The 25,469-nt window shown below is 36.8% G+C and overlaps 1 protein-coding gene across 10 annotated transcripts in view; it reads right to left on the bottom strand.

Annotated features, from left to right (window-relative positions):
• The window catches only part of NRG3 (neuregulin 3), a 1,044,350-nt gene that overhangs the window by 110,627 nt on the left and 908,254 nt on the right, over positions 1-25,469 (bottom strand). For 7 of the 10 annotated variants that reach the window (XM_027062437.2, XM_027062438.2, XM_027062441.2 and 4 more), the window contains exon 4: positions 13,011-13,037. In XM_027062437.2, coding sequence (XP_026918238.1) covers positions 13,011-13,037 — 27 coding nt within the window. The remainder of the gene's footprint in view (positions 1-13,010; positions 13,038-25,469) is intronic. The other 3 variants (XM_027062440.2, XM_053207071.1, XM_027062446.2) reach the window with 1 other exon arrangement.

Below are 25,469 nucleotides of genomic sequence, written 5' to 3'. Positions count from 1 at the left end.
TCATAATAGATAAAAGGTGAAGTCAACATTTGATGCATATCTGCCTGGCTGCAGAATATATACTTGCTTTCCATCACACTGCTTGCCTCTCATAGCATCTCTTTTCCTCACAACAATAGAAAAGTGGAATCATTGAACCACAACTCTGATTCCATAGTATGACTCCAGAGAATAGATACCTTGATTTTTTCTGGTAGGAGCAAAAAGCCCCATATTCTCATAAAAATGTTTGTGACTGAAATTAGCAGTTTGAACATAATGTGGAAATGAATGGGTGGTGAACAGATAAAGACACAGCTGTTATTACTTCATTAATATTGCCTTGAAATGCATCGTTTGGTAAGTTAAATGCTCCTCTCTTTCTCAAAGCTAAGTTAGCCTGCTACCATTTGTTTTCCAAAGCTTCCATATTTGAGGTGTTAAATTATGTCACTCATAACAAGAAATTGACTTGAAAATACTTCATCAATTGCTGTAATAGCAGGACTTATAAAGCCCAGAACCAATGAGTTTAGAGGCTGCATTTGCTATGTTAAATATCCATAGCTACCAAGAGATAATTTGGGAACAGCTTAGTATTATTTTTGCCTAATTCTCCATAACAAGCAGAGTTACCCTGAGACACGCAAAACATTCTGACTCCAGTCCTTCCTGCTCATCTTCCCCATTAATTCTGCTTATCTTGCTGTATTCCTCAAATCACCTTTCATTTGGTTTTCATGGGGAGTGAAGTGTGAGATAGAAATGGGTCAGAAGGGGGCTACCCTTCACCGTGCTCATGGTCCCAAAATCAGGGTTACCGGGTAAAATACTCAAGACCAAACTAGTTTGAATTTTATGTAAGCAACAAATACTTTTTATACAGTATGTCACCTGTAATTTATCCAGCATATCCACACTAAATGGTGATTTGTTGTATATCTGAAATTCAAATTTCAGTTTGGGATTCTGCATTTTTATTTGCTCAATCTGGCAACCCTGACCACAATGCATGTCCTACCGCTGAGGCCCTAGTTGAGTATATGTGTCTCCCTGACTCAGTGTGCATGAAGCCCAGCACAGGTGCAGTGAAGAGAGTGTGATCACATTTGCAGAGAACATACCTTCTTCCATTTTGCTGGTGGGCAGAACTATGGGAGGAATTTAAGCTCTGGAGATATTTGATTTGAATTATAAATTCATCTTTACTATGTATCACTTGAGCATATTGCTTTTACTTCCACTGGCCTTGTTTCATGAAAAAATGAGAACAATAACTGTGCTGGTTGTTTTGTATACTAACTTTCTTTGCCCTGCATGCCTATCTTTGTTTCTCATAATGGCAACCTCACATTGATGCACTAGTCCGAATATCCTCTAGGTCCATTCACATTGTCACAAATGGTGAGATCTCATCATTTTTTTCTGGCTGAGTAATACACCACAACTTCTTTATCCATTCATCTATCAAATTAATACATTCCTTGAATACATACCAAGTAGCTCTTCAAATCTGGTATTTCCACAGGATACTAAAATACAGGATCAATTTTTCCTGGACCAAAAAATTCCAGTCATTCAGATGATGGTGATTTTCTATATCACATATTTGAGATTTCTGATAACTTCGAAAGATAAAATGAGATAACTCATGTGAAATTACCTACTGTGCCAATAAATCACACTAATATTAGCAAGTGTGAATTCTTCTTTATATTTCTCAAAAGTGTAAGCAAGCTTTATCAGTAAAAAGAGTCTATATTTGATATGTTTTCAACACAGTACAGTCTTCTGCTTCAAGACTCATCCAAGGAAATAAAGTGAATGATATCCCCCAGAGAAGAGTGAGTACAACATCCAAGTGGGCAGCTTCTCTGGACAAGAAAAGTTGACTTGACCCCCTTCACCTGTGTCTGATTCCGTTGGAAATATTCATGAAGGGAAAGTAGCCAGCCTACACAACCCAGTAGAAGATATAAAGACACATCTTCAGAAACAAATTCTGAAAAGAGATCTCTAGCTTTCACCGACATTACTCTGTAGAGAGCTGACCCTGAAAACATAGCTGACATTACATGGAATGCCTTGGAAAATTCTATAAGGAAACTCTAGAGTCCTTACTTTCTAAGGTGTAAAAATTAGCACACAGTAAAGAGAACATTAGTATTCAATTTCCTTTTTCCAGAAGAATCAGAGTGATGTAGACAACATGAAAACAAACCTTGGCGAGCATATGGGTCAGAAATCCTCATCAGTGAAGTTGTTCCCTGGAGGAACAGGAGTTAGAACAGCTCATTTTGATTAGCACTTAATAAGCACCAGGCTTTGTGCTAAGCACTTTATATGCTTCATGTGTTTAGATCTGCACGACAACCTGATGAAATTGGTGATGCCATCGTCCCTCTTACACAGACTGGTAACTATAGGATTAGAGATGATAAATCCCTTGTCCCACGTCATACATACCCTAGTGGAGCCAGAATTAAACCAAGTCTCTCTGTCCCTTTATGTCCAAGCTTCTCACCACAGAGGCAGAGACTTCCTACATCAAAATCATGTTAAATACTAGGAGCCTGATCCATCTCAGAACGACCTAATCAGATATCTGAGGCTAAAAATAGGAATTGACATTTGCAACAAGCTGCCCCGAGTCTGGGATTGAAAAAGCTGAGAGCTCTTGAATTATGTTATTCTGTCCGCTTGAGAATATCCCATTACTCTCAGTATCTCAAACTGCAACTATGACACAAACAGAAAACATGGACCTAGAAGTGAGAACAACCAGTTCATGAGCTATTATTCCTTAAGAACCTACCTGGTCAGTCAAGATCTTCTATGATTACTGGACCACATCGAGGGCTACATAGAACACCTGAGTAAGCCAGAAGCTACACTTTTGAGAAGTCCTCAGATGCCCCCCCACTGCTTAAACAGAGGGAAATCTCCAGAAAGAATATTGGTGACTGACTGAGAGTTATCTAGAACTAAACCATATGGCCTTGAGTTTCATTGATATTTTGCTTATAGAATTAAAAAAAAAATCATTTAATTACATTAAGAGTTAAGAAAACCATACATCATTTAAATTCATTTTAAAATCAACTCAAGAAATATTTATTGAGTTCTTATAATTATGCTAAACACTGGAGTAAAGATGCAACAGTGAATAAGTCTTATTCCCACTAAAGCTTTTCTAGTAGGGAGACTCATAATAAAAAGTAGACAAATGAACCAGTTAGTAATAAAGGATATGGAAGAAACAGAAGGGGCTAATATGAATGACATGGGAAATGCAATGGAAAGTTTATTAGAAAGTGGATTTGAACTGAAGGCTTTATAATAAGAAGGAAGCACGTGCAGATGAGTACCGTAGCTGAGGTAGACAGAGGGACAAAGAGAAGGCTCCTAGGGCAGGAACAGTGAGTTGGAACCACAGTGGTAGGAAGTGAAGTCAGGGAGGTAGGCAGTACCAGATCATGGAAGACTTGGCATGACAACATATGATGTCTGTATTTAATTCTAGATCCATTAGAAAGTTTCATGCTGGGGAATAACAGGGTTTAAATTTTAAATAAAAAGTTAAATGTTATTTAAATTAAATTATAATGCAAATTGCCTTTGTTGATAAGGACCAATATCCACCCACCCCCCACCCCCCCAATCATCTCATCCTGGTCCTGTTTATTTTAACATCCTCATTAGGATGTTTCTTCCTCTGCCCATGGAAATCCTACCCTTTTCTCAAAGATCAGATCAAGGTCCCCTGTGCCCCTGGTTCTGCTCATTGTTCCTCATCCCCACACCCTCCCAGGTGTTCTGCCCTTGCCTCTTGCTCCGTGCCTGACACAGACTAAATGGCAATTCATCTTTATAATGCCCACAGTGTTATTCAAAGAGCAAGCATTTGGTGAGTATTTGAAGTAAACTTTGAGCTTGGCCCATTAGCTGGGGTTTTGCACACAATGCCTCCAGGCAACTTCTACACACAGCCACTGCCCAGAATAAGCTAATCTGATCATTATCTGCTTGAAACCTCTGAAGGCTTTCTCTCACAAGGAGATAAAATCACACATCTTTCCAAGGGCATAGTGTCATCATAATTTGTTCTGACCTAATTGACCAACCACATTACCTACCACACTCCCTTGCAGGTGTATTATGCTTCTCCAATTACTTGGGACTCCTCACCATTCCTAAAATCTCCATTCTCTTCCGGCTCTTATTTACCTGTGTTCTTCCTTGCCCCCTTCCCTGTTTCCTTCTGCCATCCCCCAATTGTAGGAATACATTTTATTCTTCCACATAAAGATGTCCCCGACTGTTCTAAGGAGATGTAGATGCTCCTTCCTCTGTGTTACTTTCTCCCAGCATTTATGAGAGTACAGTTTCTGAAATCCTAGTTCTGTGACATATGCTTCTCTGGAAAAAATATTCATAAGATATTGCTTACTATAGCTTTCTCTCCAAAATTTATGAATGGACAGAAGTATACTGAAGGCTTTGTAAAATCATTCAGCAGAAAACTGCAGAACCTAGTACTTCCCGCAAGGATGTGAACTATTTCTGTGCGTATGAAACGCATGTCAGTATCCTGCAGCTGGTTAGGAACCCTCATCTGGCCTTTTGTAAAAGAAAAAGGAACAAAAACCCTTCAATTAAAGTCTTTTTTTTTTTTTTTTGCATTGAATTGGAATAATTGGTTTATGATTCTGCCCCTACACTGAGTTGTGAACTCCTTGAGAAACCGTCTTACCTGTCTTGAGCTGTGGCTCTGGCTTGGCAAGGGTGAACTCCCAAAGGGGCTCCACACAGTCTGACTTAACTGCACTACTGTGAACCCATAAAGCAGCCTCTCTGCCTATTGGGGAGAACCAGTATTATCTTTGCTGCATCTTTAGATATTCTGATAGGGATAAATCTGTTATAAGATGACCCACAGGACTGATAAGGAAATTCCAGTCCCCAACCATAGCCTCCCTACCCCCTTTGCCTGGCGCCAAATTACTACTAATGCGGAGTGCAGAACTAACAGCCTATGAATTGTTTCCTCTGCTGACGCTCAGATTCAGACCTCTGGAGAGTGATCTCCTCTCAGCCTGCTGGTGTGAAATAAACTGCCTACCTTCCAAGATTTCGGAGTGCCACTTGGTGCTTCGGCCAGGTGATCCAGACCAGGTTCCGTAACAATTTAATTCATCATTCTTTTTTTTTTTTTTTCAATCTCTCCAATGCAAAAATTCATCTGACTTCAGAAGCAGTTATCAGGGAGAACTGGATATAACAGTCCTTTTTTTTTTCTTTTTTTTTACCTCATTGGGAATTACTTTCCAATAAGCTGAACATCTTTGTTACTCTTTTTTTTCCTAACACACTTATGATGGTCTTTGGAATCTACTATGAACTTAAGTATATTTTAGATTAATTGGCATAAGTATGTAATCAACTTGATACTGGTTAAGATCTCACATTCTTTGGAGTCTAATTTGACAATCCAAAAATCCAGTTCTTTCTGTTAGATCTTAATTTTATCTAATAAAATAGCAGTCACCTCTTATAAAAAGTTCAAAAAAAATTTAAGTGTTTTTTAATTGTTTACTTTTTATTTATTTTTAAAAATGTTTATTTATTTATTCTGAGAGATAGAGAGAGCATGCACAAGCAGGGGAGGGACAGAAAGAGAAGGGGAGAGAGAATCCCAAGAAGCACAGAGCCTGATGTAGGGCTCAAACTTATGAGCTGTGAAATCATGAACCTGAGCTGAAATCAAGAGCTGGATGCTTAACAGACTGAGCCACACAGGCATCCCATAATTTTTTAAGTGCTTAAGCTATGGCTTTATTCATTATATTAATAAAAATGTTGCCCTAGAAGCAACGGGAAGCTCCAATCATGGTTGATCTTGATCCTACATACAGGATTTCATTGCCCCAAATTCACCTATCACTAAATTGATATAATCTATGCTTCATCACATTATAAAAGAAGTTCATGGAAGTCTATCCAGGCTTTGCTGTAGTCTACACAGAAACTCCCAATTGAATCATTTAGCAGCTTTCTAAAAAATTATAATGTTAATTTAGCAAAAATGCAATAGTCCTATGTCTGCTTTCAGTGAACAATACTTTATTTCCAACTTGTTCACAAAAAAAATACTTTTATCAGTGTCTGCAAATGAATTTTTATTAACCAATTTTGGATCTGATCTATAAAAGCATTTACATGTCCATTTTCTCCTTTGTAGAAATCAAAATGATTACATCTACATATTTTCCAGTACATCTCTTGGTTGTAGCCATTCCTCAAAGAAGACCACTGAAAGTTTTCATTCTCACCTGAAAATTCTGTCTGATTTTAACTTATTTCACTTATAGTCATGACCTTTAGAGACTTTACTGCTAACTACTGGAGGTACAAATATATGCTAATAACTACTATTAGATTAATCATATATGTTATATTATAGTATTTATTATATTATATTATATTATATTATATTATATTATATTATGATATCAAAATATTATTCTAAATGTGTGGTGAGGCAACTTTAGAACAACCAAACTAGGGACACCTGGTCACCCAGTCAGTTAAGTGTCCGACTCTTGACTTCAGCTCAGGTCATGATCTCACAGTTTGTGAGTTCGAGCCTTGCATCAGGCTCTGCACTGGCAGTGCAGAGTCAACTTGGGATTTTCTCTCTCCCTCTATCTCTGCCCCTATCTCCCCAAATAAACAAATAAAATAAACTTAAAAAAAAGAACAACCAAACCAAGTTGAGATATTGCTTCATTCAAAAAAAAAAAAAAAAAAAAAGAAAGAAAGAAAGAGAAAAAGAGAAAAACACTTGGAGGTGTTTGTGATTAAGGGAGCTGAATTATTAGCACTTTTACTGAGACCTATGTTAACAAAAAATTATAGTGTAATGAGAGAGGGAGTAGCCATACTACTAAGAGAAAAATAACTTAGAAAGTAAGATTGTGTAAATGTTTGTTAAGCAGAATCTTGGGAAATCATTGGAGAGATGGTTCAATTCACTATTCCATTTGGCAAATGTCTCTTATCAGAGGAGATGAATGTGTAATGCCTTTATACCCCAATGGCATTCAACAGTTAAGACCACCTGATTAATGTCACTCAACACAGTCTGTAATTACCAAGAAATCTTCAAATACAACACATTTCCATAGATTACCCTACATAACACATTGCAGTGATCAGCCAATGGGAGCCTTTTTGTGCACCTGGTAGTTATAATTCTGCACATAAAGCTAAAGACTGGCATCTGGTTCAGTTTTCATTTTCTTGTAGCTTGGATAACATGGGTTACCACCCAAGATTTTTGTACCCTCATGGTACTTGGAAAACATAATCTGTAAACCCTAGGATTAGATACTGAAGTTCACTACCATTTGAAACACTGCCAGAGTACAACCTCTTTGAGTAATCCTGAAGCCCTCATTGTGTGACATGCCCAGCAGTTAGTCACCAGTAGAATTCAAGAGCTCTGAAAGGAAGACAGACTTAAGTTCAAATCGTGTACCTGCAATTTCCTGGCTCTTTAGATGAGATATTTCAGCTAAACAGGCCTCAGTTTTGTCATTTACAAGATAAGGATATACAGAATTCCTACCTCATTCATTCTTTTCTAAAGTTCAATGAGATGATATATGAAGTGCCTGTTTGGTTCAGTCAGTTAAGCATTTGACTTTGATTTTGGCTCAGGTCATGATCTCAGGTTGTGAGGTAAAGCCCTGCTTAAAATTCTCTTTCTCCCTGTCCCTCTGCCCCTCCCTCTCTCTCTAAAAAAAAAAAAAGTTCAATTGGATGATATAAAAGTTGACATTAAATGACATTTAACATTAAATAATGTTAACTTTTATTACTCTGAAACATCTAATTTCTTGTGTAGCTTAATATGGCAAAGAAGGGCACATGAACAGGCAAACACTCTTCGCATACAAATACAGACACATTAATCCATAAATTGCTCTTTTGTTTTATAAGAAAACATGATATATTTAAATGAATGAAAACATTTTTGTTCTACATAAATCTAATTCAGAAATTTCAGCATAAAGAAAGAGAATCATCACTTCTGTATCTCTAATGCCAAGTCACAAATGTGGCCTATGTATGAACTCATTGACTGACATATGAGCCTGTTAGCTTTAAAGGAACACACACCAAATCATTTATAATAAGTAGTGTAGCTTTTAGGAAAATACCCCCATTTTATATCATCCTGACAGAATTAGAAACCAGTCGTCAGCACTTACTAAAATATCCTAAAACAATGTTTTTTTAAATGACAGAATAAAGAGATACTCAATATATGGTGAAATATGACCTTATCAATTCTAAAACTATACACATATTTTAGACCATACAGTTTCACTATAACACATTTCTAATGCTCTCCTTATAGCAAACTCAGCATTTCATTCTTTTTTCTTTTTTCAACTTCAAAATGCAAATCATTCTAGAATAACTTTTTCAGATTTTAGTTAAAATTCTGCTTTTCCCAAGTTCTATAAGTCTTTTGATTTAAAAAAAATTGTACTAGGGCTTACTCAATCAAAATTTGCATAAATACATTGTTATCTTTAAAACAATGTCAAATCACAAATAAGACATTTAACTCAGAGAGTTCATTTTGTTTTTCCATATGAGAATGGAAGAGATTTGCATGAAATATCTCCCACACAATTGTCAGCTCTCCCTGTGGTTTGCTAATATGTTTGCAAATGGCATTGCACCTGCTTTTATACAAACATCTTTGATGCCTACAGCATCCAATGCATCAGGGCATTGTCAAAGAAATAGCTGCATAACAAATAGCTCAAATGGATATAATGAGATATGCTCCATGATTGAGCACCTAACTCTGTAGCCAGATATTTCTCAGATGAGAAATCCCTCTTCGTGATCAATGTGCCTTCCAAGCTTTGGCCAATTTGACATGCCCTTTGGCCATCTGTCTTCTCTGGATGTTTGGGTGGATTTCTCAATGAGTATTTATGCTTACAATGAAGTTTTGTCTATTCTATCTCCTGATCTGTTCACCCTGTGAGGAAAACTGTGGACATCTTACCTTAAAAATCTCAATTTTCCCTCATGCATGCATGGTGAGTAGGTTAAGTCATTAATTCCAGAAATATTTTTCATGACTGACTTAATACAAACTCAGATTTTACATTTTTTTCACAAACACAATTTTGTGTTTTCACGTACCTTCAAATGCCTGCCCTATTTACGTCAGTTAACTTTCTTTTTTTTAACTGATACTGTATTCCAGGACGGTATTTATTGTTGATATTTTCATTGTGCCAGTCCCAGAAGCATCAATAAGAAAAATTCACGAATATAATTAAGGACAAATCCTGTTGAATGCTGACAGCTTTATGGACTTTAGGTTTAGCATGGTTTATGTGATAAGATAATTATTCCTTAAAATTATTAAATCAACTCAGAACAGTTTTTTTGGTTAAGTGTTTTTACTGAAGTTGACATTCTTTCTCCAGCCCTAGAGTAGTGACACTAAGGAGCTTATAGATCCAGATAGAGAGACTGAAACATCAAGGCTCACCGTAATGTAGAAGTAATACAGAGCTGGTACTATCTCGACTATGGCATCACTCAGTACAGTTTATCCACTTTGGCTGGTACTCAGCTTACATGTCTCCTCCCCCAGGAAGCTGTCTCTGAATTTCCCAAACCCATTTAGATGCTTTCTTAAAATTCATTTTTTTTCCTTCATTGTACCTTGCCTATGTCATTTTGATAGCACTTGTTATACCACCTCCATTATGTGTAGTTTTTCTCTCTTTTTCGTTTCAGAGCCCTTGGGTATGAAAGGATATGGCTTATTTTTCTGCATCTTCAATATCTTATACATCTGGCATATAGTGAGTGTGAGAAATATAGGTTGATTAAATAATAATAGGATTCTTGAATCATATGATTCAAATCATACGATTTGAAGTTCCTGCTTTAAATAGGAATTTATTAAGCTGCATAAAGTATTCAGCTTTTGAGTCTGATCAATAACATAGACTTGGCCCCTGGGAATACAAAGGCTTAGGGAAAGAGCTGTGTGCTTCAGATCATCGTTTTGTGATCTGTGTTCTAACTCAAGAAAGATGAAATTAACATTGCCCAAAGTAAGAATGATGGAAGTTGAGAAGAAAGGTATTCTAGAACTCATTAAAACACAACTGGCACTTAGCACTGTAAGTACTCCAATATACTGACATGATTAAGTTTATAGAGACTATGCCTACATTTCTGCTTCCCAGCTGTATTTATGCTAGACATGTCATATTACTGGGATGATACCACCTTCAGTACAAATAATTTTACCCATATGGACTCTAAAATCACAAGTTAAATCTGAAAATATTTGTTCCCAAAGCAACACACAGAATTTTACATATTCAGTTAGAAAATGCGTGGGAGTGAACAGTGTCCAGAACTAGTAAGGTCAGTGGAAACAGTTTATTCATTAACCTATTCACCATTTCAAACAAGCCTTCGTTAGTTGTCACCTGTATACATACTACATATTCATTTCTGATTGCTTGCCCACCCCCTTCCATTTAAGGCAATCTCTATTGCTGGAGTCAAATGTTCACACACTGAGAACTTATTTCCTATAAGGCTTCATTGCTATGATTTGACGCCCAGTTTTGCATGACCCACTATAACCTTAGTCTTGACATTTATATAGATGAACTACATAATTACCTATTATATTTCACCTACCAGTATCCTGAAGTCTTTTATATGTTTTAACACAAACTTTTTAATACATATCTTGGTTCCATAGCAAATTGTTACCATAAAGTAACTGTGTCATTGGAGCTCCTCAGGAAAAGCCCAATAGGAGGGTGACGGGTGGATTTTTTTTTTTTTTAACAATTATAGTTAACGCTGATGCAGCAATTTAGTTTGCTATAACCATGGCTACACCACTTGTGGGGTCTGAAGTTAGTCCAGCCCTACCTATCAGCTACATGGTGTTTCCTATATATGCAGTCATTCTGCTGCATAACCAACTTCTGAAGCCTCTATTCTCAAAGTCTGCAATGACCGCAATCCACCGGGGCAATTTTCTCTATTCATTAGGCCCAGGACCTATTATCTTCAAAGTGACTGTTAATACTCAGACTTCCATGCTACTAATCCCCGCTATCTAGTAAAAGAGGAAAGTAAAAGCCATATATCCTTCTCAACAATTTATACTCTTCTGCACGAACCTGTCTGTAATTTTCTATAATTTCTGACCCGTATGACTACAGTCTCCTTTCCATGCCAACAACGTGTTTGAGTGCTCCCATCATAAGTGTTCATTGATTATATTCAGGTAGCCACCCTTTTGTCACTTCCTTCCACACCTACTTTACATTCCATGATGTTTCATTTGAATTTTATCCTGAATTTCATTGCCCTTATTTTTCATGTCATTTCTCTAGCAAAACCCCAAACCTGCAGGAATTGAACTGTTTCTTCTATGATATAATACCCAGATAATAGAGCACTAATGAAAAATACTACACAACAGGGGAGATCAATTCTAGTATAAATATTAAATCATTAAGCTCTAATTAACGCTAAAAACTTCCAGCAATACAATTGCAAATGTGACATGTTCTCTCAATATATCAGAGGTACCTGGAACTCACCATTTCCAAACCTAATCTAGTAAAACATCTCCCATAAATCTATTCTTCTTCCAGTGTTCTTTTTCAGTAAACGGGCCCCCCTTTTATCTAAATATGCAAACTATGTACCCTGTATTATCCCTTGATAATCTCTCCTTCCTAACCTTCAACATTAATTCCTCTCAAATACTTGCTGATACCACATCCTAAATGTGTATCATCTTTTCCCATATTCTCCACAATCACAGTAGTCCAAGCTAATATCATCTTGTCTGAAATAGGTCTTCAGAACCTCAACCGTATATCTATTAGTTTATTACCTATTATCTGTAAGTTTACTAGACTGTAAGTGCCATTGGACCAATTTTTTTGGTCTATTTTTGCTATTTTATTTGCAATATTTTGCATTATTTTCCTTTGTTTACATTGAGCACTTTATAATTATTTGCTGAATGAATGGATGAATAGATAAATGAATACAATTAAATTTGTAACTATTATCGCAATAACCATACTCATGTATGAAGGAAGTATTAATATCTATATCACATAAGACAAAAATCCAAAGTTCAACAAAAGCCAAATAAGCAAATAATTATTAATTTGGATTTCAAGTTTAGGTCTTCTCAATTTCACTAACTTTAACTCCTGAGTATGCTTCCATTTTAGCACCATGACGTATATCAACCCTATGGATTTCTTTTTTTTTTTTTTACATAAAATATACACTCAGAAAAGTATGTTCAATTCTTAATGTAATTATCTATGAACATAATAGTAATTCCTGTGGAAGGCATTCCAATGCTTTTAAAAACATACAATTCACTGTAAGTACTTTCACAAGAAATATTTTAATTTTGTAAATGGAAGTGTTTATATAGCCCCTATTCCAAATTTATTGATACTATAATGTATACAAAGTAGTCATCATGCAAAAGGAAAGGGAATCAGGGCAGAAATTAAAAAAAAAAACAGCATTTAAAAATCATCCCTATTATTTTCAATCATTTATTGTTTGCCATCTTGTAGACATTGTGCTAAGCAATTCACATGTTCACTAAAATAGGAACTACTATCATCCCCATTTTACAGATAAGAAAATGGAGAAATAGAGCAAACAAACCAGGAGCCAAGTCCAACCTCTGTATGGTTCCAGAGATGCACTTATCATTCAATTGCGTTCCCAATAAGTAGTTAAGTCTTTCATTTTGAGCCACTACTTAGTGAAAAATCAACAAAAACACTTTTTACTACTGACAGCATCTGATGATGAGACATTTCAATTATAATCAGATGGGGAAGGAATACACTGTACACATTATGAAACTTAGCTTTTTCTGGATATTTAAGGAGCAAATTGTGTAGTCTTACCCATGAATTCAATCCCCAAGTGGTCTGCTACACCGAAGTCAGCATGTAAGAAAGAGAAACAGAAAAAGAGAAAAAGATTAGAAAAAATTCCACATGGAAGCCAATGGTTATAAGATTGACCTTTCAAGGCAAAGAATATATCTTTATTTTAACAACCATTTTTTGAGACAGATAATTTACAGATTGTCAACAAACTGAACACTGATTGGCATTTCCCAACAGCCTGGAGCTTCAGACGAAATAATATTGCATCAATTACCAAATATGCTAAGTATAAATTTGGCAAAAAAAAAAAAAAAAAGAAAAGGGAGGAAAACAAACATTTACACAAAGAATATCTGGTACTAAATTTATTTTCAGAACTCATGATATTTTAGGTAGAATACTTGTTCAATATAAATTTACCTGGACCTCTATGTTAATAATGCCAGTAAAGAACCGCATGGTACCTTAACCAGGCCCTCTTCATCTTCACAAACCTGGTCCTGATTCACACCCCCGACCCCTCCCCACCCCGCATCTGACCCTTGAGCCTTAGGATGATGAAACTTGACAGTACTCCCTACCTATCAAAAATGCATGACAGATGTGTCCATGTCTGTTCTACGTGCATGTGCACAGCTGACCATTTGGACCCGTTAATGCTAATGTCTGTGATCAGCAGAGTGAGAAACTGGGCCTCACTGTGCCCAGGCATTCAACTATTGAGGTCGGTTTATTTAAATGGTGCTTTCTTTTAATCATTCAGTTATTCACTTATTCACTTTTCAAATTCATTGTTTTATTTAATGATACTTTTTGTTGTAGTAACATATTTCTTAAATGAGAATACATGAAAAAATATGGCTACAATTGTATTTGTTTCTAAGACTAATTACTAGGCTTCCTTTTATGAATTTTCTATTTAGCAAAGAAGCTTTTCTTTTTAGAAAATATGCACTCAGTTATCTTGAGGATTTTAGTGTCTTTCCTTTTTGTAAATAATTTATTTTTTAATTTTATTGCAGTTATATATATATATATATATATATATATATATAACAAAAAATGCATCATTTTAACCATTTCAAGTATACAATTTAGTGGCATTAATTACATTCACGATGCTGTGCACCATCACCACTGTATTTCCAAAACTTTTCCATCACCCCAAAGAGAACTGTACTCACCAAGCAATAATTTCTCATTTCTTTCTCCTTGCATCCTCTGATAACCTCTAATCTACTTTCTGTCATAATCAACTTGCCCATAAATAGTTTATTGTTTAAGTAATTAATTAAGAAATGTCTTTTATGTAAAGAAAGATTATAATAAAGTTTTTTCAAAGTAGATGCATTACTTCATATGGTAATTTTGACTGCTTACTATATAGTATGACAGATACTTAGCACACTTTCATGGAAAGACAGGATTTTTGTTCTCAAGTAATTCAGACATCAGAAGGAGCCCACAGAGACAAAGGTCTCTTAATTCTTTGTAATAGCCCTATAATGGAAACCAGAACATACGCATTGGAAGGAGAGGCCAAGGACTCCTAGGCTTATTCCTGGGAGAAACAGAATATGCTAGTGAAAGAAAAGAGGTTGTAGAAAAGTTGGTAACACCATGTTTGGGTTCTTGTGTGAATAAGAAACTTCTCAATTGTGTGCACTTGGGTCCCTGGAGAGAGAGTAGAATTGTGGTATTTAAAAACGGGGATTTCAGTGAGATTACTTATCATGGGATTAAAGGTAAGAAAAAAATACACAGGATTAAAAAAACCTTTTTGCATACAGTCGGAATAGAATGCATAAGAAAGAGATCAGAATAAGAAAGTATACAGAAATATAGGAACAGAGCACCTCAAATAGTGGGCCAGAATGTCAGTGATATGACTGGGCAGTTAGAAGGCCACCAGCCTCCCAGCCTAGTTGAACAATAACTTTCTAGTGGAGCTGAGATGGCTCAGAAATAGCGCTTTGTCTGTTGTCTGTTTTGCTGGCAATAGAACCTATGGTCGTCGCTCTTAATTGTTCCCACAGCCTTGGCTGCTCCACTCCTATATGTGACAGGGAATATGGAGAATCAGGCTTTGTGAGTCTGGAGACTGCACCAAGGACTGAGTGGCATGCTTAATAAATTTGAGGGCAATCTGAATTCTTTAAGCCACAATGAATTCAGGACCAGTAGAAGGGACAAATCAGAATTTGAAATTTATCTAAACACTGAAAGGTAAGTAGAACATTAAGGAAAGAAAATCTCTCTTCTCTTAACATAGCAGAAAAGTGACATCTGATTATAAGAGTTGGAATTCCCAGAATTACTATGGAGCAAGGTGGCATTGATATTCTTGAATTTTCTTTTTTTTGTTATTTCTTTTTAACATTTATTTAGTTTTGAGAGACAGAGTGCAAGTTGGGGAGGGGCAGAGAGAAAGGGAGACACAGAATCTCAAGCAGGCTGCAGGCTCTGAGATGTCAGCACAGAGCCTGACGCAGGGCTCGAACTCACAAACCGTGAGATCATGACCAGAGCCGAAGTCAGACATTCAATCACCTGAGTCACTCAGGCACCCCTTTATTCTTGAACTTTAAAGAGAAATTATTTATTAATTTTTATAATGAAATTCATGAAAACTGATGCAACTGAAACATATAAATAAAGAGATTATTTAAAATCTCACGTGTACATATAAACACAACGCAAACACACACACACACACACACACACACACACTTCTTTTATTAAATCACTAAAAACTGTGATCCTTATTATAGGTCTAAAGCTACTGATAAGCTTTGTTTTCATACAAAAGGATCAATGAAAATCCATGAAAAACATGATAGAAAAGCAATTAATTTTGTCTATTGAGTCATATACAGAACATAAACCAAAATATTTCTCATAACCCTTCACTGGCTATTTCTTAAAGCAAACAGCCTTCTTGGGCATATTTAAGCCTGCATGAAAACATCAAGAGGGATATGGTAGAATTAATCAATTAAGTTTTCATTTATTCATTCACTCAACAAAGTACATGCCAAGAATTACACAGATACTGGGGTGGAAGAGAAAGCATATAAGCTTAAGCAAAAACAGTTTGATTTCCCCTATGGCATGTACTAGAATGTGTAATTTCTATCTTTTTAACAGTTTGATTAGCTTTTTTTCTGTTCTTAACCCCCTTCACCTATTATGTCCATCCCTCCACCCCCCAACCCCCTGGCAACCACTGGTTTGTTTTCTGTATTTATGAGTCTGTTTCTGTTTGTTTGTTTGTTTGTTTGTTTGGTCTTGTTTAAATTCCACATATGAGTGAAATCTTATGGTATTTATTTCTCCGTCTGACTTATTTCACTTGGCATAATATCCTGTAGGTCCATCCGTGTTGTTGCAAATGACAAGATCTCATTCTTCCTTAGGCTGAGCAATATTAACTTTTTATGGCTGAGCTTGATTAACTTTTCTATGTAAACATTACAATTCTTTTGGAATAGTCACCCCTTATGATGATATAATAGTGCCTAACACTTACTGAGCATTTATGATTGCCAGGAACTGCTTTCAACATTATCTTGCAGAAACATATAAGATTGTCACTACCCTCATTTTACAGATGAGGGACGAGGCATGGGGAGGGGCACAAACTTCTCCTAAACTACATTGCTGTAAATGGTAGAAATGCAATTGAGACTAAGCATAGCCACCAATGAGTGACACTCAGGGTTTACATTTGCCTTCCCTATGAAGGAAAAGCTAATATTTATGAAACTATCAGGTAATAAAATGTTCAGGGGAGTTATCTAATCTACCAAAGAGAACAAATTATTTTCATGTATCCTCAGGCACTGTAGGAGCATGGCTTATTTATGTGCTCACCCGTAGTATATTCATAAAGTGACCAATATAAGCTAGGTGGAGGGGGGTTCCTTCTCTCCAAGGGACCAAATTGGCAAATCATCAATATTCTTCATTGGCTACTAGGGAGACTTCTTCATGATGAGGCTGCTCTAATTGAAGTGATTTGCTTGTATATACAGCAAGGGGTATATAAAGAGTTGTGTCTCAATCTGTGCCAAACATTGAACCAAATAATCTCATAATTGGCAGTACACTTAATAAGTGACTGCAACCCACTGCAGACCTGAAATATTCTCCAGATTTGAGGGCGAGGCAGGTGACTGGAGAGACAAACGTAATATTCTGGAAAGTCAAAAACTCCTGGAAATTCAAGGCCCACATATTTCCGAAGTGTCCACAGTTCCTTATGTGCAAGGAATTCAATGTCTTTTTTTTTTTTCATATGGTAACAGAAAGAGGCTACCAACAATTTCCTCAGTGTGGACAGGGTGAGGAAGAACAAGCAAAGACAATCGTTAACTGGATTCCAATCCCAGGGCGAGGCAAGGCAAGATGTTACCCAACTCGCCATGAGTGACTCAGTGCAATGCAGCACTGGGGCACTGCGACATGAATGTAGGGTTTTGGTGTCATTTTTGTGTTACAAGTAACTGAACAAGGCAATTCTATCACAGAATAGTCCCAAATGTGATTGTTTAAAACCATGTCACATGGGATGTGGAAAAACGTGCCACATGAAATTATTGTTCTGTGTTTAAAAAAGTTAGGATACTGGCTTCAAGTTCAACAGGTTTCTGCATTGCAAACATGTCTAAAGACCTTCAAATGTGTGCTGAGACTCTCCCAGCAGTGGTTCAGTAGAACATATTTCCCACCTGGATGTCAACCACTTCACCATGAAGCAACCTGTAGAATTAATGACTGAGGCATCTACTCTCAGGGAAATAGATGCCATAGAAGTGTCCAGGAAAACAGCCACTCAACTATAAACCATGTTGGTTATAAATGTTTTTTTTTCCCTAATAACAGAACCCAAATCTGTCACTGTGTGGATCCCATCCACAGATCCTTGTCAAATGACTCTTCACTGGTGACACTAAATTGGATTTACAAAGATGGTAAACTGGGTCTTGAATATTTACTGACCCCCAACACCTGGGCTTATCATTCTCTAGTAATTTCTAGAATCGCTGTAAAGAGTTGTAATTGCCTCACACTTCAACAGTGAGTCCGTGTATTCTGCTTACTCCCAGATCACGGGCATGGTTATGAGATGCCATATCTTGAGACAGAGGTATGTATGCCCCAGTTTATTATTGTAAGATGGACAAAGCAAGAAAAGCTGGGACAGGCTTGAAGGTTTCTGCTTAGGGCAACAGTGAGGGCTGTGGGTGGACCTGGTGGTGGTTGCTGAGGGAAGCTTCAGTTTGGAAGCAATACTTGGGATCCACAGAATACATATACACCTTTCAAGAAGGTTCAGGGGTCAAAGGATAGGGGAACAGGGTTCACCACAGGCTACCAGGGCATATACCTGTATCATTAGGGGGAAGTGATACTTGGCAGTCATTGAGAGAATGCACAACTGGGAGAAGAGTGGCAGCCTGACCCGAATCTTTCAGGCCTGAGTTCCTACAGTGGGGAGGGAGGCAAGCAGGCAAGAGTGTGAGCACAGGGCTGCAGGGTGAGGCAGGAAATTCCCTCTCTAGGCACTGGTGTCCTGAAAGAAGAGGGTATTATCATATTACCTTTTTTCCCAGTTATTTAGTGCAAGTTAGGAGATGAATGCAGGTCAAGTTCTGAACTCTATGCTGTCTTTGCTAAATTATACTTTAGCACTACATATTTGATTTTAAAAATCTATACATGTTCATAAATAAAGTTTAGAAAGTAAAACATCATGGTAATGATAAATCGACACCTCTCTCACTACCTCCAAAAAGTAATTCCCGTTATATTTTGGTTTATTTTTTTTTTTAGTTCCTCTGTCCATGTAAAATAAAGTTAAGATAAATTTTACACAAAATCACCCTGCATGATGTGCCTGTGTCAGAGGACATCCTGTGGCCATTTTAGCTCTATAATCCCAATGCCCCTCTCCCCTCCATCATATCAGAACTGACAGCTTTTTCTACTGTTGAGAGTAAGCCCTGACATTATTACTGTGGCCAGCCTCACACCAGACAGGTCATCAATCATAAAGAAGCAAAATCACTTTTGTAGAAAAGCACACAGACCCATTCTCCTTTCCATGGGCCTTATTATAAAACATGGCCTATTTTTCTTCTCAAAAGCTCTATTGCTGATTCCTGCTAAGCAAAGAGACACCTGCATTTCACACCCCCTTCTCATTCTCTGCATAAGCATGTCCATTTGTAGCAAAGGTGGCCATGGAGACTGTGCTGCATGTTCAACCAGGGCAAACTCAAGATGAGCAGCCTGTTCCATAAAATGAAATCTCGAAATAGGATTACAAAAGAGGTTTACGAGTGACCACCTGCCTAGCTCGCTCCTCAAAGATGAATCTTGCCTAAGTAGCTTGTAGAATTTTCCAGTGAACACATCTTGGAGTATTAGACTTAAGTCTGATTCCATGTTCACAGTTATTGAGCGGAGAATAAGAATTAGAATCATATAGAAGAACTCTCCATTCAAAAACATACTACTTTTTTTGATTCTATGATTAATGATAGTAAATTTGTACAGCTAAATGCACGAAGGGCTCCTGCTCCTGAACTCACAATAATTCCCCCAGCATCTTCTCATATTTTATTGACTTTCTCAACTTCTCATATTTTCTCACAGGGTACTTCCACACACACTATTTCCTAATGTTTAAAAATAAGCCTGTAAAGTAGTGCTACTGAGCCCCTTTTAACAGCGGAAGAACATAAGCTTCTTTGAAGGGCTAAAGATCATATTTGTAGACTCCTAGATTCTTAGGGTGGAAAAGTATCTTAAATCCCAGGAGTGAAGGCCAGTTGCTTCTTTTCCTCACTGATTTATCACTTCAGTCTATCATAGAGTCTGACATTTTGTAGATGCTCAATAAATATTTATTGAGTGAATGAAATGCTATCTGGGTCAGCCCCTTTGCCCACTGAATATGAAATTCATACTCTGTCAGAGCATACCTAGCCTGTTTTCTGTCACTTCAGTTTTTGAGGATTCCAACAAACATGACATCTTTGGTGGCAACTCTTTCAATACCGGAAAAACATCCACAAATGTTTTTAGAACATTTCCCCAACTCAAAGTACATTTAATTACCAATTACATGAGTATATAAATCTGAAATCCCAAATTAGCAGGTTATTTTCTAAAAAAGGCCAACATCTTTGTCACATTTTTGTATGTAACTTAGGATTCACTTGAATCAATTAACAGGAAAAAGATACCAAGTTTTTGATGGTAATGAAAATATTATTTTATATGCCATTTAAGGTTTTACTTCTTAATACTTTCAAAATATTTATGCACTCTTTGAAACAGCTATCAAGTTTTTGATGGTAATTAAAATATTATTTTATATTCTATTTAAGGATTTACCTCTTAATAATTTCAAAACATTTATGCACTCTTTGAAATAGCTATTGTGTGCACTCTTATGAGTTCTAACTTTTCAACTTCAACCCATTTTATTTATCAGTAAAGACATACAGAAGAGATTATGGTTAATAGGTAAAAGGATTATTGTAAAATGGGGAAAAGTGTTACTCAAAAGACAGAAATAAACAAAAGAAAGGAAAAGAAAGAAAGAAAGGCATACATGGCAATCAGTATTCCAAGTTTTTATAACTGCCACAGTAATTAATTAAAGCCTTTGTAATTGTTTTAATACTATGTTTTTAATCGTTCCCAAATTCAAAAGTATAATATCTTCATGGTGGATAGTAATTCAGAAAATAATGAACACATTTTAAGAAATATTGCTCTGGGACGTCTGGGTGGCTCAGTCAGTTAAGAATCGGAGTATTGGTTTAGGCTCAGGTCATGATCTCATGTTTTCATGAGTTCAAGCCCCACACTGAAGCAGCACAGACCCTGCTTAGGGTTCTCTCTCCTTGTCCCTCTGCCCCACACCCACTTGTGTTGTCTCTGTCTCTCTCAAAATAAGTAAATACACTTAAAAAAAAAAAAGAAATACTCTCCTGAATACAACTAACAATCAGCTCCCAACAGATATGACCACTGTGGTAAAATGGAGATCCCCAAAAAAGGGATCTTCTGCTTCTCACCTGCCAAAGACAGAGGAACCAAAGAGAAACATTACCCAAGGGACCTGTGTGAGGTAGAAGATTCCTGGTCCTGAAACAATTTCCCAAGGTATTTATCTGAAGCATCCAAATGCAGTGATGTAATGGGGCTGGCAAAAAGTCTCATTCATATGAAGTAAGAAAAGATTAAGCCCATGTCAAAAACGTAGCAAAGATAATTCATTCTAAGCAGGCAAGTCAAGGTCATAACCTAGAAGAGGTACTTTTATGTTAGGACTCAGGAAAATGGTCAGTACTGAGAAAGTAAGTGCAATTTATCATAAGTGGAGTAACAGTTTCAGGACTAAGGCCAAAACAAGCAAGTATGTTGGAGGCATAGTCTTAAGTGATGCCTGATACCCTGAGAAATGGTATGGGACAACACAAAACAGACCTGAAACTTAGTTTTTTCTTTTGATAACTACTTTTTAGGTTGGACTCATAATTAGTAGCAGATAACTGTGGCCTCTGAATGGCAGACTTGTCCATTGTCAATGACTGGCTTTGTTTTGTTTTATGCAAAGTTCACTTGTATGGAAAACAGTATTATAGATATTTCTTCAAATGCAAAGGGTAGCTGGCATTTTTTGTAGAGAATCACTAAAAATAAGTGAATCACTAAAAAAAAATAAGAGAAAAAGTCACCCTTTCCCTTAACTCTTTAAGCAGTCTGTTCTGCTGGGACTTCTCAAATAGGCCCCATACTCACACACATGGTCTTGTGGTAGCCATGACACTCGCCTTGAGTATCCTTACTGATGGACTCAAATCTTCCTCCTACAAATGCATTCCACCTTTCAAGGCCCAACTCCTCCTGAAGCCATCTCTGATTACCAGAAATAACATCACCTGCTCCATTTTTCTAAGAATGATAATGAGATCTGTATTTAGAAAGTAGGATTATTACACCCTAAGTTGTAACTAGTAGGGATATACCTATATCATAACTATTAAAGTAAACTGGCCCCTTCTTTACTTCTCCTAGTGCCTTTCTAGGGAGGGTAAACATTTATTGACTCCTTTTTCATAATTCCACCAGTTATCTGTCCCATTGAAGGTATACTTTTGTGAGATTTTTAAAAGTAAATCACATAAGCAAAAAAGAAAAAAAAAGAGTAAATCACAAAAGTAAAATTATAGTGCTTTCTCTTGGGCTGTATTTGCTCTCTTTGCCTTCCAGATTTTCCAACACACACACACACACACACACACACACACTCTATATTTAGAATTACATAGTTTATTCCTCATTGAATCATGAGTCAACTTCAGGGAAGGAAAAAGAAAAAAAAATAGGTAAAGTTTTTTTCCCCCCATTTTACCATATTAGTCAATTGAGGTCTTCACACTCATATAATTTCTTACTTTAATGTCTCTTGAAAAACAGAGAAGCATTTGATAGCCACTAGAATTGCAGAGAAAAGCCTCCACAAGGTGCTTATCCAGAGCCATGCATGACAATCCTGTTCTGCACTCCCGTGCTCATCCCCTGCCTCTTTCCCATACACAAACTAAGCTCCACCTATGGAATGGATGAATGTGTTTCAACACAATAGGCCCTTTAGAGCTCTGGATAGTTGGAAGACCTATTTTCTCTTGCTTATATTTTTAGACTCGGCTCAGACAATACCTCCAATGGTGTCCCTTCCAGTAACACTCTGTTCTTCAGTTCTACCTTGTGGTCATTTATCCAGCAATCTTACCTTTTTTTTGGACTATCTTCTAGCAGGTAGGAACTGCTCAAAGCATTTTTGTTGACTGAATACACAAATGAATGGAAATAAGCATCTGAATAAATCAATCCATTTATTTAAATGTACATATTCATGGTGCCTAATATTTGGTATTGTGCTTCTAAAATGATACATAAAATCAGGCAACTGGGAAGACAATGTGGCAACCTTATGGGTTCTTTGTTAATTATGTTTCATTGCTTCATTCTGACAAGATGACACATTAAAATATTGGGGAACATATTAATTTCATATTTAATTCTATAAGTTTTTTTATAAAAAGCAATGCTATGGGAATAGTTTCATAGCTTATGATCCTTATGCTGAATATTTCTGTTACCAAATTTAAAAGTCACATCAATTTATTCTTATAAACCCCTGAACACCTGGGAATACTTGATAATGAGCACAACATACGACACACTTGGGCTCACTAATGGATTAATTTATTACTTTTGCAGACTTAAAATGTAGCAATAGGATGAAACTTTTTTCCCTAAATGCATAATCAGGTGAGAGTGTTATTTGTCTCATTTAAATGCAAAGAACAATTCTTTTTTTTTTGCTACCTGCTTCCTAAATCCATTAAGTAGTTAATAACTTAAGGACTAATGTAAGCTTCCTTTATTTAATAGAAATAAAGAAATAGAATTTAAACTGGCAGAGCCTTCTTACAATAATGGCTTCCCCCAGAGTAGCTGGATTATTCTTAGTAGAGTAGGAAAATCAAGGGAAGCTCCTTTATTAAAATAATGAAAGAAACCATTATCTAATTTTGCCTACAGTTAGCTGAGATCTCAGTCAAATCCACCTACTTCTAAGTTCTTACCCTCATCCTCCCACTACCTTCTTCCATAGACTTGGTAACTTTCTATATGTATTTCCTAGATACTTAGAGGAAATAATCATTCTGCTGGGCATCTTATTAGTAAGATTACTTTTTTCAAAACGGTGTGCAGGTGTCAGAAGCCGAGTATGGATGAATCTAGAAAATTCTAATTTTACACCCCTTAGATATTAACAAGGCAAATGAACAGAATCTACAGCATAATTCCTTTAAACTACCATCTACAAATGCATACTTGAGAATCTATATGACATCCTTCTGACTCATCCTGATAGCATCCTTCCTAGAGATCGCATTTTATAGTTGAGGAAACTAAGATTCAGACGTGGGTTACTCTGCTCAAGTTGGGAAACATCTCATTTCATTAAATCATGCTTCTGTCTCTCACAAAAAAACTTTCCGCCTTGTCTTGCAGGCCATGTAAATCAAACATTAATGATCCCACCCCAGGCTGCTTCTCCAGCCCTACCCTCACACTCACTCTCCAATTCCAATGCCTCAACTTGCATGCACACTCTGGTGAACTCTGGAAAGCATATCTTTCCCCACATAATGTCCCCAGTAGAGATAGTCCTTCACGGATTTTTTTTATATTTATGTGTTCTTAAGTTTCATCACACTCTACTCTGTTACTGTAGTTATTTGTTTACTTGCCCATCTCCCCCAAATGACCACACACAACTTAATAAAAAGACCATGTTTAATTTCTTTTTATATTATAGATTTTGGCCCAGTTCCTGGCACAGAGAGAGCATTTGGTTAAATAAAGGAAAACTATACAACTGCATGGATTTTTGAAGTTTTACGCAGTGTGGTCTCTGTTACTGGTAGTTCTTTTTATCTTGTATCCCTTCCTCCATTGTTTCATTGAGAAAGGCCTTAGCAATAAAAAAGGAAAAAGGAAAGTTTTTGAGTTTCAAATTCTTGGTCTGGAAGGAACTGAAATATAAACTGGTAGATCTTATATTATAGACAAAGAGTCAGGCTCCTCCCACAGTTTGGTATGTTAAAGATTTTCTAGGAAGGGAAGAGATGGAAGAAAGCCAAAATGCCTAGGAGATGACCTTCAGAAAGAAACATGCACATTGCTTCTGTAAATCATACCATTCTTACTATACCCACTGTTCTGGTTACAGGAAGTAAGACAGGTTCCAGAAACAGAGCTGTCTTGAGCTTCCTAAGTATAGGCCCTGGAGGCAGCAAGACCACAGAGCCGCCCATGCCCATTGCTCTCCCAACTTCAGCTTCACACTGAAGGATGGGATGCCTACAGGTTCCAGACAGATGTGCCTCAGATGTGCCAGGTAGGAAGAGCTACACAGACCAGTTTATTCCCCACATACCTGACAGGTACAGTCACTGAGAGCTTATTATCAATGAACTATGAAGTTGGCAAGACTATAGGATGCAGCAATGACGTCTGTGGACTGAAAAAATATGATGATAATAAGGACATCTCAGCAGATGCCAGCATGGATAGGCAAGGGTACAAAGGATTCACTGAAGCCACAACCTCAGCCCTCCTCCAGCTGCACCAATGTCTGGGCCCTGTGTGAGCCAAGCCTCTTCCCAGAGCTTCAACACAAACCTCAAGGAATAGGAGTCAGTCATAGACTGTGATTCTGCCTTTCTCTAACCCAATGGAACTTACAAAGAAAATGAGGAAAGTGAAATGATATAGACATTATAGCTTAAATTTTGTGAAGGCTTAATCTAGGCAGTCATTCCTCTGCGTACTTTACATGTCTTAATTCATTAAAAACCTACAACAATTTTATGAAAA

The sequence above is a fragment of the Acinonyx jubatus genome, chromosome D2 (genome assembly GCF_027475565.1).
Source record: "Acinonyx jubatus isolate Ajub_Pintada_27869175 chromosome D2, VMU_Ajub_asm_v1.0, whole genome shotgun sequence".
NCBI classification, from domain to species: Eukaryota; Metazoa; Chordata; class Mammalia; order Carnivora; family Felidae; genus Acinonyx; species Acinonyx jubatus.
Note: the sequence above shows the minus strand (reverse complement) of the source record. Positions and strands in the feature narration are given on the sequence as shown.